Below are 19,181 nucleotides of genomic sequence, written 5' to 3'. Positions count from 1 at the left end.
GTCATGCAATACTCAGAAGTATGTAAGCTTATTAGTTATCAAATGGAGGTAAGGTAAGGGAATGCAAAGAAAGTCCAAGGACATTTTTTAAAGTAAAGGATTAAAATGTCTGCAAGTCTGCAACTGTTTATCCTTATCATTTGATTCCCTGCAAAAGCACTGGGTTGCAAATAGTTCTCATTAGCGAAAAAACATCAAGGAAGATAAGACACACATAATCATGCAAAACTGTGAGTCGAAAATGCATTTGCATGAAATTACATTAGCATTAAACTGCATTATTAAAAACAAGAATTCAGTGTACGTGAAGGACACATGCAATGCATGGCTGCACAAACAGATACGTTTTTATTTGCTTTTGAAATACTGAAATACAACTTCTAACCTGAAAAATTGTTATGACCAAAAACATACAAGAAAACCCATCTTCTTTGAGAGGCTGTTAATGCAAGAAAAAGACGGTGCACTTGGACTCAAGATTCTTTTTTGTCAAATATAAAGTATAAAACAAATAAGAAAAAGATAAGACTATCCTCAGGGCACAAAGGGGATAAAAACAGAGCACAGGGAATGTAGAAATTAGGAGATGTACACCGTAAATCAAAATGAAATTAAAGCTATGAAGAGATATAAAAACAGGAGAGCACAGGAAACACAGGAGAAGCTATAGAACAAATATAAATAGTAATGTAGCTGGTATGTGCCAAACAGCAACACAACATCACTGTTTAATATTACATTTTTCCTCTTACGTCTAAGATATTTTAAAAACAAGGCAAACCACTAGTATTTATCTTTAAATAATTTATTCGCCAATAAAAAAATTGCTTACTTCTGTGTAGTTTTATACTAATCGCTGTCCAGGCTGCCTTGTTGCCAGGACAACGTGGCTTCCCATAGGCCGCCGCCGCATCACGTGACGAGCAGTCCTGACGTCACAAGCAGAGTCTGTGCCGCGGCTCAGGAAACAGCTTGGCAGAGTTTGGACCGAGAGCAGCCGGGAAACTCCAGCTCCTGTGTGGCTCCTGCAACCTGTTGCTCCCCTGTTTGTCGTCTCTGAAACTTTTACCGTTCGCACCGGTGACGCGAGGTAATGGACTATTAGAGAGACTTTTAACAGGTCCTCCGCAGCAACTTTAAAGCGAGGTAAGTTGTCGCTAATGTTGTGTCCGTTCTTCCTTCGCAGTTTGTCAGCTTCCTGTTACTTTTTCTTTTTTTCTTTTTTGGCTGTTGTCGCGTGCAGCCCAGGTGGGATGCGTTCACAGGTTGCAGCAGTCACTTTCCAGCTAGAAACCCCATGCTAGCACTGTTATTCGTCTGTGTAATATAACAGTATTTACACATTTTCTTCCATAACTTTGCAGTGCAGCAGCGTTACAAGATGCTAGCAGCGGATAAAGCTTTACCTAGATTTCTAATCGGATGAGGCTGCCTTCTCTGTCCCAAATGAACCCTCAGAGGAGCCGGTGATGCGTTCGCTGTCTTTACACGCTTCATACCTTATTGTAGCATTGAGTGAGGGCAGGAAGTGAAAAATGAGTGCTGCCAGCACACAGGGCTGAGTGAGGTAGGGTATCTCATTTCAGCAAATACATATCAGTCAGTCAGTGGATTAAAGCAGGGGAGCGGAGGTGGCGGTATTGGACTGGTGGTGCTTTGCCCTGACAAATGAGTTGAAATGTTTGTCTTTCTGTGAATGAATCCCTGGTAGACTCTGTGATCCTAACCCTCATTGTTGAGTCAGGGTACAGTAACATTATGGTAGCAGTGAGGCGAGTTTTCACTGGAATAAGCTGACAGTCTTGGGTCAGAAATTCAGAAACAAAGACAAGTAAATAGATCAATGCTAAGAAAATTCATCATCAGTGATTTTCATCATCTATTAATCGTGTGTCAAGGACGCGTGTTAAACATTTGCAGGTTTCAGCATCTTAAATATGAAGATGTGTAGCTTTTCTTTGTCATAGGGCTGCAGCGAAGAACAGTAATTTTCACTAGGAGATAATCTGTCAATGACTTGTCTGAAAATAGTAAAAAGACTGCAGGACAGGACATATTACAAGACACATGTGACGTTTCAGACATGCTTTTGAATAGAGTATAACATTTCATTATTTTCAGTCATTCTTACATTATAATTATTATTTTTAAAAATTTTTTTAATCTGATCACAGTCCCAGATCCGAACATATTCAATTTATATGTATATTTTTATTTATAAGTAGTACTGAAGCAGTTGCTTGACAGATAGTCAAGCGTGCAGGAGGATTTATAGGAGGATTTATTTATACATTATGTTTTACAGCATATAGACTTAATAAATAAACAATATTTGACAAATCCGTCAATACTGAAAATCGTCTTTACATTAAATTGCTTTATCGTAGGCTTTTATTGGTTTCAGGTTTGAGCTAAAGTAGGACTGAGGATTAAAAGGACTGAATATAAGATTGCTGCTTTTTCGAAGTGGCTTGTTGAATTAAGGGACCTCACTGGCCGCTGTGCAAATTTACTTTTTTAGGTTGGTGGCTTGTGGTAATTGAGTGCCATTGGTTTGCTTTTGATGTGGGATGTAAACAAGAACCTGTCATGGCTGAATTTCCTCTAGTGGTCCCTGTGAAGTGTTCACCAAGTGATCAGAGCGGGCGCGGATGTGAAATGACATGAGTGGACACAGAAGGAGAAATGCAAATGAAAAGTTCATCGGATCAAATGAAAAATGTAGATGCAGGAAGTGAGAGGAGGTAGGTTCACTCGCACAGAGAAAACAGAAAACTACTACTGACGCACAGTCTCTGAAATGGCACCTGATCTTTGAAGCTCTGCGGTTTCCAAACATTTGATATGATTTTAGGAAATTTCGACCAAAACTGAAACTGTCCAGCTCCTCCTCTTCCTCAGGCAGCCAACACAACATAGCAAGAAAATGTAAAGACCTGCAGAGGTGCTGACGCAAGGGTGGAGTCGAGATAATAGCCCCCTTGGTGTCAACAGCATCCCTGCAAACATTTCAAGATGCTGAACTTTTACAAATGTACGCTAAATTTGAACAGATGTCCTATTTTCGGCGGCGTGGGTGTCTTGCGGGTTTGTTTGGGCCACAGTGACCACAGTGGCAGCGTCCTCTGTAGTTATGCTCGTCTGGGCTGCAGTCAGTGCTCTTTTGGATTGAATTAGACCTTTTGAGAGGAAGCGGACGGGGAGAGTGTTTAGGAGAAAGGGAGGATGAGTGGAGGATTTAACTGAAGGAGGAAGGAGCAAGGGAGAGCTTCAGATGCTGAGATAAAGAGTGAGACAGAAAGAGAAGAGATTCTGGCCTGTCACACGGATAACAGTTTGCATAGAAAGCTGCATCTCATACATGCTGTGCAGCAGATATCACTGGCAGAGGGGGGTGGGAGTTGTTTAGTCATCAGACAGATTGACATTTCCATCTCTGCAGCCTTTGTCTTTACAACAGGCTGTTTCAGAGAGAGGCACATTTAGATATTCAGTGCAAAGTAAACAGCATCCTCCTCGTGCAATCAGTGGCAATTTGCTGCGAGTGTGTGCATGTGTGTGTTTGTCCAATCCCGAGTCTGTTCTGCAGCAGCTCTGCCTGCCTTCTTGCAGTTGTTGTCAGTGACACTTTTTTATCTTGTTCTCATTCGCTCCCTCATAATGGCTTCTCTGTCATGATTGTGGTTTTCTGCAGCGCCTTGACGCACGAAGCTCTCCGGCTGACAATGGGAGCTCATGTGTGCTGCATTATGATGACATTGCTGCCTCAGGTTTCTCAAAGGCAGCGTGGATGGGATTTTGACCAACACTTGCAGAAGGAGAGAAATTGTTTAAGGCATTATCAAGGGAGCTGTTTTTTTGAAAATGCGCTTGAAGCCTGTAGTTCAGTTGGTGCTTTTCTGGGCGTTTTTCTGTATTTCTGTGCCAGATGTGTTGAGGCATTCATCGGTGTTCAGACTCCACTGATGTCCGCTGAATGACAGCGAGAGGCTGTAAGAAAGGTGGCATTGCAATAAACACAAACATTAGTTAGTGTCGGAAGAAGCGGTGGATATTTTTAGTTTGTGTTTTAGTGTGTTGAGTTTGATCTGAAAATGTCTTCTGTTGGCACTCGTGTGGAGGAAGCTGCAAAACTGCATCAGGGCCGCAGCTAATGATTATTGTCATTATCGATTAGCTGATTTTTTTCTCGATTTATCGTTTACTGTATGAAATGTCAAATAATCATGAAAAAATGGTCATCTCAGTTTCTCATAGTACAAGCTGACATCTCCACATTGCTTGACTTTTCCGACCCACAGTTCAAAAAATCCTTATTTTTGAGAAGCTGAAACCAGAGAGCGTTGATTAGTTTTGTTTTCAGTTGATCAATCGATTAATCAACTAATTGTTTGGGTATTGACCCCCAGACTGTTGGTCTGGGTCTCTGATAAACAGAGAATTAGGACATCAGCCTCACTGATTAAATTTAGTTTGCTTAATTGCTACTAAACTTTCACAACTTTTGTTGAACTTATTGTGATCAGATTTAGTCCAAATTTGACAATTTTGTCACTTTCTTAGCCTCGTTTGTTTTCCTGATGGCAACAGGACAGACCTTCTGCTGACTCTGGGACAGGCTGGACCAACAGTGGACCAGCTCTGACCTTACAATAAATAACACAGGAGATAGGGTTGCAGTGAGATATTCAAGGAGCCACTAAAGCACGCCACGGCGAACAGCACCCGGCACGGTACTTGTAACGTGAGCACGGGCGCTCCCACAGCTATGTGGTGCTGCAGCAGCGTTCGATGGTTGGTTTGAAATGTGCTGCCAATCAGACATGTGATCGCGGTAGCCAGAAGATGTTCAAAGACACATTTTTAGATGTCAAGGGGGGCCTGGAGAGCTTCAGGTCATCACTTTTGGATCTTGTAAAATTTGAGCCAAAGTGGTAGAAGTGAGAAACCAGCAAGTCCAAACACCTCTTAGTTCATACATGGCAGACTTATGAGAGGGATGGCTGAAACATTTTAACCCTTTTTTCATTTCACTCGTTGGACATTTTTGCAGTTTTTATAACACATACTGTGCAAGCTGTCTGTGCTCAGCTGCCGACAACAGGCTACTTTCAGCTGGTTTGTGACTTTGACGTGCTGATGGTCGACATACTCTCATGCGGCGAGATGAGATTTATGTTTGAGGTAAAAACATCTTTGATCCGCTGTAGGATCTCATGAGCGTTAGTAGAAAATTTACTGCCTTGTCAGTTTTTGCCATCCAGCCCTTTACTTTAATGACACTGTTACTGATCCTTTGAATAAAATGTTAAAGGTTAAACGTGTGGTCTTACAAGGCTCCGCTGTTTGGTTTGTCAGTATGTTTTCATGCACCAAAGGTCAGTCTATCCCAGTGAGGCTGAGAGGCTTCAGACGAAACCTAAAGGATATGAAACAAGCTTGCAGAAACATTGCAGATCTGCCAGCTGCTTTGTTTCTCTCCCAGTGTGGAATATGAGCTGCTCCATCCCTCTGACTCTGACAAGTGTGGTGCAGCAGCCTTCGGAAAAAATCTCTCCACGAAACTGAAAATATGACTATTCACAATCTGACATTACAGTGCTGTTCAAAGCAGATTACATGGAGTGAGTGAGGACTTCTCAAAACAGATGACCACAACATGGCTTTCTTGTAGACCCAAGAACAACATATAAAACAGTTTTAACCAGTTTTATTGCAGCACACGTTTTAATGCTAAACCGCATGCTGCAAACCTGTTGTGTTAATCAAATACAGATGATGCAGAACAGGATGACTGATAAATTACTCGCTTAAAGAGCAGAGAATAAAGAGAGCGGTTGTGATGCTGCAGTCCTCAAAAATCATGTGTGTTTGTGTGGTGGGGCCAGAAATCGAATCTCTCCGGTTGTTCCAGCTCGTCCCAGATGAACCTGCCGAATCTGAGATGGAGAAAGTTGTCAGTTTTAATATCTTTCCACAGCCGAAAAGAAACATGATTATTTAATTTTCACCTGAGTGTGTGAGTATCAGATTGCAGATCTTGCAGGTCTAATAAGTGCCTGGCTGTTAGGTGGAGAATGAGTGCCCTCAGCTGTGCAGCCCGGTCACAGATGGATCATATTGCATTATGAATGTATCATTCATAAACTCACTATCTGTGCTCGGCTCTCCATCTGCATCCCCCCAGCTCGCTCCTCTGCTCCCTCTGCTCTTGGATTATCTGTGGGACTCTTGGGTTAAGATTTACCTGCAGGATATAAATGGAGATTTCTGCCGGTTACGTAAGAGTTCAACAAGATGTTCTGGGATGAATGCGGCGTGGAGGACCTTGGATTCACGCAGCAAGACTGAGTTTGTTTAGGCTTGTTTACTTACAACTAACCATTATTTTCATAATCACTGAATCTGCTGGTGATTTTCTCGATTAGCCAATCGATTATTTAGTCTGCAAAATGTTACCACAATTTCCCAGAGTCTAAATGGACTCGTTCATTTTGCTTGCTTTGTCAGTCATAGAAGATTAAGAGAACAAGAACATCGTGTTTTTGAAGCTGGAACCAGTGAATATTTTGGGGAAATTACTTCAGTGATTAATCAATAATTGACACACACACACACACACACACACACACACACACACACACACACACACACACACACACACACAAATAGTTACTCATCAGTCAGTTGTATTACAATGAAAACAGAAGGCTTTATTTTTTCCTCTCACAGACTAGTTTTACAAAACATTGTGTCCTGAACATTTTTAATGACAGTAATACAAGAGAGATCATTATTTATTACATGGCATACTGTGAAATTGGCATACTGCTGCAACCCTAATTTGTTGAATTGTTAAAAGCGATGAACCATGTTCACATTCACCCAAACTAAGGTACTAGAAAAGTATTGTTTCTGCCTTGGCACCAAACTCAGGGGTCATATTGTTCCCAGCCTGAAATATTTGTCTATGATTGAATACCATTTGGACTTTTTTGCATTCTGTAGTTGTCAGATAAGAATATATTTGATGATGTTGTGTTGATGCAGCAGGGCTTGTTGTTGTTTTTAGGAGGTAAGCCCGGCAGGTTGATCTTGTGTGTTCTGTTGGTGTCATTAGAAACTGAAAGCGACAGCCTGTTCTCTGCTGGCTAATACCTGCACAGGCTGAGGCCATCAGCTCTATCTCAGGCTCCTCTCAGACACGCTCAGAAGGTTAAACCAGCCCCTGGTTCTCACTGGCTTGTCCTGACCTCAGGAGATGGTAGAAACTTGGCTTCCACCATGTGACCCATCCACTTGACAAAGCCTCGGTTATGTAAGAGTGCCATCAAAGGTCTGCCAGCAGCAGCAGCCACGGCAGGTAAGAGTCTTAACGGTTAATTGTAGGCAGTGATCTCTGGGAGCTAGAAATAGCTGGATTCTTTGGGTGACTTGTTGAAGGGATGTTCAGTGGAGGTCTGAGCTCTCATCGCGTCATTTCTGCTTTTAAAATAAGCTGAAACCTTCAGCCAGAAGAGAGGGCGGCCAGGTAACACTTTATTATACAAGCAGTACATAAACGTTTAATAAATGGTGTATTACACACGGGGCTCATATCCTGAAATGGGTCATTTCATAGCCAGATAACAATGCGCATCACAATAAAGCACATTTTCTACGAACTCAGTGAATAGTTTGTATAAAATGACCACATGGAAAGGCCTATTTCTTATCACACGTTGAATACTCGTGAAATAAAAGGTACTTATTCATATTTGATTATTTTTCTCCTTTTATTCAGAACCTTTCTGCAAATTTTAGATGAGTCATGTTTGACATTATCCTTGCGTAGGTAGTCAAAGAGGCTAAAGTGGTGTTTGAGTCTGTTTTGGGGGGCGGTCTGCAGCAAAATTTTCAAAGTGCGGTTCTCTGGTTCGCACCCAGACCACGTCCACGTGACTCCTGGTTTTGAACTGGCTCGTCCGTCTCCTGTTCAGATTTACCCTCCTCTGCATCACGTTCACTCTCCTCTATGTTTGTTCCTGTGCCTACATTCATTAGATGTGTCTTTCGAATACCTCTCATAGATGCTAAATAGGGGAACTTGAGTAAAATGAAACTAAGGAAACGTGTGGGACAGGAAGACATTTGTGCTGAAAGGTCTCCAGGTATTGAAAAGAGTTGACAACAAAGAATATTTACCTCATCTGCATGTATGAGGACTGTGGGAGGAAACAAAAACCCACAGGGAGAAACATGCAAACTCCACATAGAAACTACACCCAGCCGTGCAAAACCAGCAAGAAGTTTTAAATAAGTAAAATACCGTGCTTGTAGTACTGACAGAGCATCCAGAAGGAGACAAAGATCAGTTATTATATTACAATAGAGCCGCAACTAATGATTATTTTTATGATTAATCAATCTGTCAGCCCCAGTTTCTCCAGAAAATGGTGAAAAATGGGCATTATAATTTCTCAAAGCCTAAGGGGACATATTCAACAGTCTAAAACCCAAATATCTTCAGTTTAGTATCATCGTCTGTAAACAAGCATGTTCCTATACATCTGGAGAACTTGATTTATAGGTCGGAGCGTCTCTGCAGCACCACGGTGCTTCATTTATAACAGTATGTTGTGACACGTTTGGTTATTGCACTTGGCTGTACTGCAGTTTCGATAATATTTAGATGAATTGTTCGTCCCCACTCTGGGAGCTTTTTTCTGACATTTTTCGACTAAACTATCAGTCAATTGGGCAAAAAAATCTTTAACTCGATGATGAAACTAATCTTTTTCACACATGAAGACGTCAGATTTTGACTGAATCTAGGATGTAACTCATGTTGTTGTTGTTGTTGTTCTAAAGCCACTAAGAACAGCATGAATTAACCTTCCTGTCCTCATCGTGAGTAATGGGCAGAGGCACATTTTAGTCGACTCTGTTCCTCCACATTAAGTCTGGTTGAAAGGAGTCTGCATAATGAGGACGGCAGCTAAAAGCAAACAATTAGCCGTCAGTCTGCACAGAACGTGTCATTAAATGCTATTGTGAATCAAAGGCGCTCTGTAAAGTAATATGTTTTTTTTCTTTTGTCTCCCCTCTGCCAAAAGCAAGAGCGATTGTATGGGTCAGTCGCCATGGTAACGCAGCCCCAATAATCATCCCAATGCTCCCTGATCCATTAAGCAATTAAAATGCAGATTGTGCAGCATGTGGTGGTGTGTCCTGGTCAGCACATCAGACAAAGAATGAGGTTATGAATGACATGAGTGAAGGTGGTCTGGATGGTGAGCTGAGAGTCTACTCTACGTGCGAGTGTGTGCGTGACTTATTTGGTGAGGTGAAGCGGGCTCATGGTGAGATACGGACCGCTTAAACTTTGGACTGTATATAAGGAAACCATAAACGACCTGTTGCACCGCCCTGATGAAGATAAGACCATTAAAATGAATTAGTCGGTTGTTGAACAGCACGGTTTGATGAATAAATGTGATGTCAGTTGGAGCTGAATTTTAATAAAATTGGAGATTGGGCACAAATAACTGACAGATGTTGTTTGCTGATTGTCAGATCTCAGGTTTTTCTTGTCTCGTGGCATTTAGTCTCTGCATGAGAGCTATAAAAACTGATGTGGCCATGGTGAGGTTTTCCTCCTCTGAGAGTTCATAGACTTGATGATAAACTTGCAGCAAAATGTCAGATTGTTGTCTTTTAGTTACAGAATAGACGGAGGATTTTACATACACTGCGTTCTGTGATAGTTTAGTTTTTATTTATCGACATCATATGTTTCGAGTTTCAGATTCGTGCGTTCTGTGTTTCACCGGGCTGCAAGACAAATTTCTCCTTTGGGACAGTGAATATAGGAGAAGACAAATGTAACTCCCCTCGTTTGCTTAGTTTTGCTGTGTGCTGCTGCTTAACAGCCTCTGTCACGGTCATGTGGAAAATTAAATTGAACAAGTGACAAATTCAGTTGTTTCAGTTTTACAGTCTGCCAAAAACAGGGACACTAATTCTTGATGTTACACCCTGAAGACTTCAAATTTTGCCTCTCCGTAATGGATAATATGCAATCTTCCTCTCAGGGAAAAACATTACCAATGATTTTTTATGGCTGCACACCTACACGGGTGTTTCAGATAACTCTAACTGATTAGACCTCTGCTCAGGTTGAAAAGCAAAGCAAACTTTTTTGACATGTCACAGCAGGAGAAGCACAGGTATATGAAGTGCACTGGGTTTTATGCGTGCTGGTTCATTGGAACGACTGACTGTAAAACTTAAATTCAACAAAGTCACTGTGTTATGTGTTAAATCTGTACTTTCTGGGTTTGACAAGTCAAAATGTCTGCTGTGAAAAAGACCTGTAAAGCATGGTCCTGAGAAGAGGCCTAATCAGGCAGAGTGATGAAAAACACCTGCCTGTGTGTGTATGGGTGTTTTCATGTGCTTTCAAATGTTCATGTTAGGAATAGTCCAACGTTTATTTTACAAGGCCTTTAAATGACATTTATTTTAACATTTTGTTGTTGATTAAACTGTAATTTATTTTACCAGTTAATGGACTGATATACCAAAAAAAAAAATCAGAAAACAGTAAAAAAAAAAATCCAAATGTAGCCTACTAAGTCTTTAGACTCCCTTCAGTAATTGAGCAATTTTGTCAGTTGTCTTAGTCAGAGCAACTTTACAAACTTTGTGAAATGCTGTCTGCGACAAATTCTTAATTATTTGGACCTTTGCGTAAATTCGGCAAATGTTATACTTAAATTTATTCTTTCTTTCTTAAAAAAATGTATTTGCTTCTACTGTTGGGCTGCTGGGTAAAAACAAAAACCCATTTGGTCTTTGCAAATGGAAATGATGTACACGCTTTCTTGCATACGGAGCAGAGATGTGGAATCTGATCATAAGTGGTAACTCGAGCCGCATGTTAATTCCAGGTGTAAACGGATGATTACTCCAGTCCCTTAGACAGCCCCCATGCTGCCCCTCTCAGGTCTAGACAGTTCATTCTGTCTAATTTAAAGGCAGACACACCTCAAGTCTGCATACGAGCAGGTCATATTGGACCCCTGCTGTGTAGCTGCTGCCGTGCTTTGTTCCAGGAGTGATGAGCGTGTAAACAGGTGTTAATCACCATCTCGTGCCGCTCCAGCATTCACGCTGGCATTGACGTGAACTATAGGTAATAGCAGGGAACTCATTAGAGGTGGCTGCCACATTGCTAGAGCCCTTTGTTTACTCTGAGTTAATTAAAGGATTATGGCTCGCTGTTTATGGGACATGTGAGTGTGAAATAAAGGGAGACAAAGGCACAGCCCTCGCATTTGCAGTTAAAACAAAACTAATGAAAATGCAGGCTGTTTAATTCAAACTGCAACCACTTGCTCACAAATCCAGCTCGTCACACAGTTTCACTTAAAATGCCAATATCGCTAAATGAGTGTGTGTAGACTGGTTCCGTTTCCAAGCCCCTCTGCTTGTCTACTTTTGTATTTGTTGCATGTTTGTTTGCTGTTTTGCTTAAGTGTTTCTTGAGTTGTCACTGTAGTAACACTTTTCATTCATGCTCACTTCATCAGCCTTGAACTGGATCAGCTGAAAGAGCGAACGTTAGACAAATCAAATGTTATTGTAAACAGTGGTATTGGTAGACATCCGAATTTAAACATGTACCTGTGTGAGTGAGAAAATAGATGCCTTAATGCTTTACACAAAGGCTCAGGGTATATTTGGTTAGTTGTTCTAAGGTAAACACATATTTGTTTGTTTCTTTTCCCTCTATTAACTATCCCCTTCGTATTTTAGCTCTTTAAACAAAGTAAGCAAAACCACAAACAAAGGCTGGGAACACAGAGGTGACGGATCGTTACTTTCCCTCCTGGAACAAGCTACCTGCACAGTAATTTGCTTTGGCCTGGCCTGACATCGCTGTTTTTATCGGTCCTTATCCTCAGCTAAGCTTAGAATAGCCTCCCTCCTGTCTTTAGCCTGGAGAGCTCAGCAGCAGCCAGCAGTCCTGACAGGGGAAAGTGCTAAGGACATTAGCGATGAGCCACATCCTCTGTTGAGTGTTAAGGCCCCCTCTTCACTTTCTCACTCAGAGGGGTGCGGTTTTTGTCAAGCGTACCAACTTGAATCAGCTCTGTGGCCAGCATGTATGTAGGCTCATTCAGTTACTTGAGGTTTCCTTCTGTACAGTATAGTGTGTTCTGCAGCTTTTATAACACTTCATCAAAACCCAAACCGGGTCAACAAACTAGCTTGACTGTTAATACAGAGGATGTGCACATGTGTGTCAAGGCATCAGCCTCGTAGCTCCTGCAGGAAATGGAAGGTGCATCTGCAGTGCACAGATATATTGGCATGCACTTATCAACAGTGTGTGTGTGCTGCGCTGTAGGCATGTGTGCAGTTGTGCATCTCTGGTGGTTGTGCACAATGAAAATGTGGTGGTCTCGTGTCGCAGGTGCATGGGAGACTGAACTTTGCTGTGCATGTGCACGAGAACACATAGTCTACTTTATCCCACTGCTTTTTGTCGTTGCTTTTTATGGTCACGTTTGCTTTTTCTCGTGAAGAAGATAACTGCACTTCATGTGTACACGTGTAATCCCCAGTTTATGTTGAATACTGTAGGTGCTTTTACATATTTTACATCATGTACAGTTTCCCCTTTTAGAAGTCATGAGTTGATAGTTTCAAACAGTTGACTTTGAAGTCTCAGGACCTGGTAACACTTCTAGATGTGATAAGAGCACTGTGATGTTAACAGCTCGGGTACACGTAATGTTATGGCACTTTGACATCACAAAACTTCCTACATGCTTTTTAACAGATGGTAGCATCTTGATTAAAGCCACTCCAGCTCACCGTTGAATATGTTCTTGGTTTACTTTCATTTGTTTTTAGTAGCTAAAGAGGCAGCCCCCAAGTGGGCAAAAAGTCAGTTTCTGCAGGTTTAGACTGTATTTTTTTGTGTGTCTTGTGAGTTATTGTTTTGGATTTTAAGTCATGCAAATGTTTGAATACTTTTTGAGTTTTCACATCACTGTCCTTCCTTCCCTCCCCCTCTTGTATCAAAACGGCTGAGGGTCATTTCTAACAACCCTTTTCCGTCTCTCTCTCTCTTGTTCCCCCTCACTGTCAGCAGTCTAAGTCGCCCTCACATCACCCACAGCCTCAACAGAAGCAGCGATCATGGGCAAACAGAACAGCAAGCTCCGTCCCGACGTCATGCAGGACCTGATGGAGAACACAGACTTCACCGAGCACGAGATCACCGAGTGGTACAAGGGTTTCTTGAGGGACTGCCCCAGCGGCGCGCTCTCCATGGAGGAGTTCAAGAAGATCTACGCCAACTTCTTCCCTTACGGAGACGCCTCCAAGTTCGCTGAGCACGTCTTCCGCACGTTTGATGCCAATGGAGATGGGACTATAGACTTCAGGGAGTTCATCATTGCCCTGAGTGTGACCTCTCGTGGCCGACTGGACCAGAAGCTGAAGTGGGCGTTCAGCATGTACGACCTGGACGGAAACGGATACATTAGCAAGGCAGAGATGCTGGAGATTGTAACGGTGGGTTTGCTGTTATTGTCTGGTGTGTTTTTGTTTTTGGTCTGTGTCTGTTTTAGTTCTGTCCATCTTTATTTCCCTCCATCCTTTGCTCTCTCAATCATTCAGACAGGCTTTATATAGCCTTCAGTGGCCGTTGCATGCCATCATGGTAGCACCATGCTCTGTGGTCCTATAACCACTCCTGCAGTGGAGCAACATTTTGCTCAGCCATCCACACCAGCTGCTACATCATATATCCATCTGCTTCTGTGTTCTGCACCATTTGACTGCCCACAGCAGGAAAACCAGCCGCTGTGTAATTTTAGAAACCAGCAGTTCCTTTCAGGCCCTCAGACGTCTCTAAATAAGACTTGGCTGTGGTGCACTTCTAGAAGGGAGCGGCCGTCCTCTGATCCTCGTATTGACTCAGCACTACATCCAGCAACTGTGCGGTTCTGGGAAGAGCAGCCCAACACCCCCCCCCCCCCCCCCCCCCCCATCGTTTCCTCAGCAGCTCCAGAGTCACTTTACAATAAATACTCTCACACATGCTCCTCATCTTATTGGATAAATGGTTCAGACTTCTGCCAGAGCTTTAGACACACACAAACACACACACCAGCAATCCCTTACACATGTTGTTACATCACACATCATGGTGCTAAATTGAGCAGCCAAAGAACATGTAATCCCATTCTGTATTTACAGTGTGTCTGTGTAAAGTGAGCCGTTGTGTTTATGCCTTGATGCATTAGCAAAATATCCATCAATCCGAATATTGGGCTACAGCTAATGATTATCTTCATCATCGATTAATCTCTAAATTTTTTAACTGATTGTTTAGTCTATAAAATCTCACACTGGTGCTAAGAGTCCCAACTGAAAGCTGTGCAACAAAATTCCAGCGCAGTGTGTAGCATTAGGGAAGCTGCTGCAAGTCGCATCACTTTACAGGAACTATTATAAATAGACTACACAAACTGATAATTAACAGATAAAAAAGAAAGTAAAACCTCTTTCCTGGCACAAACAAAGAAAGAGGAAAAACACAAGTTTTGTCTTGATTTTAGGGAGTGCTGCAGCCCCCTCAACATCCCTACTTCCCACATCCGTGAAAGGAAGTAAAAAAAAAATCATGTTTAACCAGAATTCAGGGCGACGTCTTCAGATTTCAAAAAGCTGTAATGAGGCATTTTTACTTAATGAATCAATCGATTTAATCTACTAATAGTTTCAGCTTTGGTATCTTCGTCAGTACAGCTGTCAAATTAGCAGTAAAATAATAGTATCATTTTAGCCTTAAGATAATTATATCTGAACATCCCAAAAAACACATTTCCCAACAGAGATTTATTAGAATTAATTATTCATTCATCCACTCCCAATGCCATTTGCTGATTAGCCTTTCTCACCGACTCAGAGCTGCCCATTTTAAATCATTATACATAATTAAATATTTGTGGCTGCTGGTCAGACGTCTTTAATTTTATAGATTGACTAATTAAAACAAATCAATATGCTCACTAACTGATAACGAAAGTAACTGATACCTTCAGCCCTACCACTATCGATGTGCGTGCGTGCGTGCGTGCGTGCGAGTGTGTGAGATGGAGGCAGATGTACACAGCTGCCCTGGTGCTTTGCTGTTTGGACCGATGATCTGACAAATCCTTCATCATTATGAGGAATATTTCACACTTTCCAAGGTTAAAGTGTCAAATAGACGGATTGAAGGAATGAAGGCAGGAAGAGTCATGCAGGCGTCACCAGTTGGAAAACATTTGCAGCAATATTAATAGTCCGCTTTAAATATCTCGGAACATATTCACTTTTCTTTATTTATCGTCTATTTAACAACCTGAACTAAGTCTTTTAGGCATGAACACTTCCTGTTTGTTTCAGTGCAGTCATATCAGGCCCCAGAGCCAAACATAAATGAAAGTAATCCTTTATCTCTCTTCCTCCCAGAAGAGATAAGTTGTTTGATGGCTCTTATATATATTTCAGTGAGATGCTTTCTTCCTCTGCACGTTGCAGCAATCCAGCTGATGCAACATTGCTTCATACAACCTTGCAGTCGGGCTTCTGGACGGAATAACTGATCGAAATGTGATCAGTCTGTATGCTATGTGTTCGTCGTGTCTATCATTTGTTGTCATGTGAGACATCTACACAAGGAAGGCGGTGTTATTAAAGTGGCTTAACTCTGTGTTTCTCTACTGGGCCCTCAAAAAAAATCTTTGCAGACATAAGACAGTAAAATGCATTAAAAACCTCTAGAAAACTATAGCTACAACTTATCACGAAGTTGCAGATGATTGGTCACCTCATGCATCATCAATCATCATCGATTTGTCTCACATGCCCCTTTCCCAAGGTCACAACATCACCTGACAGCAACTTATCCTTCACATGCACACAGCAAGGATGCAAAGTGTTTTATTGGTCTGAAAAGTCAACACAACACACAACACAACACAGTCAGACAAAGCTTTAATTGGCTCATTCTGGAGTCCACGCTAGTATTCATGATAATGAGTTCTCACTCTCTTTTGCCTTCAGGCTATTTACAAAATGGTTTCCTCTGTGATGAAGATGCCTGAGGATGAGTCTACGCCTGAGAAACGCACAGACAAGATCTTCAGGCAGATGGACACAAACCGAGATGGTAAGCCTTCCTCAGATGGCCGTCTTTGTATCTGAATGTAATTTAAACTTTGGAAATGTATTCTGTGAAAGCAGTGGCCCATCAGATATTATTCTACAGTTTTCAATCAGCCTAATCACATCCAGAGTTGCCAGGTTTGGCTGACACAGAATAGCTCGATCAGAGTCTCGAACCAGCCCAGTTATCATGAAAGAGCCCAATTTGGCTCTGGTCTCCGTGGATAATATCACATTAAACATCATAACTCTCCATACTCATCCCACACAGAGGAGAATTTGGGCCAATTTATGGGAATGCAGCCTAACTTTTCGTCGTGGGAGGCCAGCCAAATAATACTTAGAAAGGCCAAATGATCACAAGCACCCAAACCCCCCCATTGCAGTAAAAAGACACAAAAAATCTGGCAACACTGAAGCATTTAATTAAATTAATAAACTGAAGAGGAAAAAAACTTATTGCAACAAATAAGATTTAAAACCCCAAGGAAGATAAGTGCTCTCTGTTTTCAGTTGGTCTATTGTTGATCAGCTTAGATCTGCTGCAACGGATACGTAAGACAATAAGCTGTAATCTGTCTCTCTCTCTCTCTCAGGTAAACTGTCCCTTGAGGAGTTTGTTGAGGGAGCGAAGAACGATCCCTCCATTGTCCGGCTGCTTCAGTGCGATCCCAGCAGTGCTGGGCAGTAGAAAACTGGACTTTTCCCATCGAAGGTTGATTGATTTAACACATTTAAAAAAAATCTCTCCCCCCTTGACCCACTTGAGATTGCTGACATTTGATCACTTGAGCTATAGAGGCACATGCACACATACACACATACACACACACGCACTCACATACTCATATATAGCCAGCATGCAACTGTACATACTGCAAATACCGAAGCATGATGCATATATAATCTTTCAGACGCTCACATGCACATACTGTACATGTGCCTCTATGCTGCTGAAAAGCTATAGACAACGTGGGTCTCATTACAGTACAAATATAACCCAAAGGACTGAAATCCCATCAAAGACTCATTAAACACTGAATCAAAGCTGTGCTATCTCTGTCTGAGACGCCAGCCAGCGAGGATAATCCAACAGATTCTTGAGGTACGTTGAGCCGAATCCAAGCTCGCTGTTTCTTTTTATTCTTTTATTATTTTTAAAGCATTGTTCCTTACATAAAGGAAATCATGTTCATTGTGTTGGCTTTAACTGACTCGGGTTGTTTTGTGATGACAGACAGATCTTTACAAAGTATTGCAGTCTAACTCCATGTTAACACTGGATGAAATGAAGTGTGTGAGGACTACAAATGTTCACATCTTACAGTATGGTTTATGTAGACAGGAGATCTGGAAAATGTAGTTTTAGAAAGGATTTTTTTTTAATGTATATTTTGGAGGAATGTTACATCGAACCAAAACTGACTCATATTTCTAAATGAAGGGGATTATTTTGATGACAGATCACAACCATCTGTTCTTTTGAAAGTGACTTTTTCTGCCAAGTTCTGTGTCCACACACACTCACGCAAATCGACACACACACATTAACATTTTACTGACTAATCCATGAACTTGACATATGCATATAAAATATAAGAGCTGTGATTCATTTTCTTTAACTATGGTTCATCAAGTGTATCAGCAAAAAAAGAAAGTTAGATGTTACATGAATATATAGTTTGTGCTTATATATTCTTTTACTTTGTGAAAACATTGTGGCGATGTGCTGCAACGGAAGAAATTTACTTTAAAATTTTGACGTATAAATTATTGAAATGTGATGATTGATGACATTTTATTTTCTTTTACTTGACGAATATGATATGAAAGGATGTTGTACAGTATATTCCCTCATATTTATGATAGAGAAGTTAAAAAGGAGAGGACCACACATATTGCTATCAATTCAGCTGTGCATATCCACTGCTTCGTTGAGAGCCCCCCTCAGTGCTGACATATTTCCCAGGAAGCCAGTAAACATTTGGCAGTCATTAAGTTTTCTTGAACTGTGCATAGATGGTGTCTAAACAGTCTCTGAATGGTGTGCCCGTCATTAAAGTGCAACAGTTACATCTGCAAATCTCAAGTTTTGTGCAAATGTGACTTTACATCTCTTGAATGTGCACATTTTGTTCCTCATGAGCATCAAATTTATTTCAGATTCAACAGTAATAGTAAGGCAGTTTAAGTCCTACTGTGACGATGGAGATTATAGATGTATTTATGACTATGACACACGGCAACAGACATTTAACAGAACAAAGCACTGACGTTGGTAGGGAGTAACAGCAGCATCCACCAAACCCCACTGTGTTTTTGCAGAATTTACTGAAAGCTCTCCACTGTTTCCTTTCTGCTTAATTTACATCTGCCTCTCCTTACTGGTCTGAAAACCACCATAAGATACAGTAGTCTTCACAGACGGACAAATGGTGACTTTGGGGACAGATACAGTCGTGATGAATTCACTGGGCTTATGCACATTTCAAGTAGGTGATCAGGTACTTCAGTCTAACATTTCACTTCAATAGCATCTTGTGGTCAAGTGCCAAATGTAGATGAATTAAATACAAGAAAAATCACAGTATTGTATCCATTTATACTGTACAGTTGTTACCTGTCGAACAAAAAACTTTGTCACTGTATCATTTTGTAGATTTTGTATTGTTAACTTGCATTATGTGTTCTGTGTAGGATGTCCATTTTGTTATTCAAATAAAGACAAAATGGGAAAATGGCTCATTGCCTTTCATATAGTATAGACATAGTGTAGCATGTAATAAATATATGATTAGCCATGCAGGCAGCGTGGCTGAAGGGATGGTAATGTTGGTAACTATTGCGTGGATTGCTATTAAATTCAATGGTTCCTCCTTAAGCATAAATTTTGATGACTGTCTTCAACTTTTCCTCGAACAACACCATCATATTGGTTTTGGATGAAAAGTTAGAGGACAGATTACCAC

General features: G+C 41.3%; 1 protein-coding gene across 2 annotated transcripts; it reads left to right on the top strand.

The window, feature by feature from the left end:
- The first annotated feature begins 974 nt into the window (after positions 1 to 974).
- On the top strand, positions 975 to 18,952 carry ncaldb (neurocalcin delta b). 2 transcript variants are annotated; one of them, XM_070984762.1, is made up of 4 exons: positions 975 to 1,146; positions 13,142 to 13,569; positions 16,111 to 16,216; positions 16,809 to 18,952. In XM_070984762.1, the coding sequence occupies exons 2-4, from the start codon at positions 13,192 to 13,194 to the stop codon at positions 16,901 to 16,903; spliced, it is 579 nt and encodes a 192-aa protein (XP_070840863.1). In that variant the 5' UTR covers positions 975 to 1,146; positions 13,142 to 13,191; the 3' UTR covers positions 16,904 to 18,952. The 2 variants fall into 2 exon arrangements, with proteins under 2 accessions (XP_070840863.1, XP_070840864.1); XM_070984763.1 differs by having other exon boundaries at positions 978 to 1,146; positions 13,145 to 13,569.
- Positions 18,953 to 19,181: the final 229 nt, after the last annotated feature.

This window comes from Chaetodon trifascialis, chromosome 17, assembly GCF_039877785.1.
Source record: "Chaetodon trifascialis isolate fChaTrf1 chromosome 17, fChaTrf1.hap1, whole genome shotgun sequence".
Lineage (NCBI taxonomy): Eukaryota > Metazoa > Chordata > Actinopteri > Chaetodontiformes > Chaetodontidae > Chaetodon > Chaetodon trifascialis.
This window is presented reverse-complemented; position numbering and strand designations above follow the sequence as displayed.

Excerpts from the sequence above, each read along its gene's own strand:
- ncaldb (XM_070984762.1), top strand. The coding sequence starts at position 13,192 with ATGGGCAAACAGAACAGCAAGCTCCGTCCCGACGTCATGCAGGACCTG. Across the intron at positions 13,570-16,110 it reads AGATGCTGGAGATTGTAACG|GCTATTTACAAAATGGTTTC; the intron begins GTGGGTTTGCTG and ends TTTTGCCTTCAG. Across the intron at positions 16,217-16,808 it reads GATGGACACAAACCGAGATG|GTAAACTGTCCCTTGAGGAG; the intron begins GTAAGCCTTCCT and ends TCTCTCTCTCAG.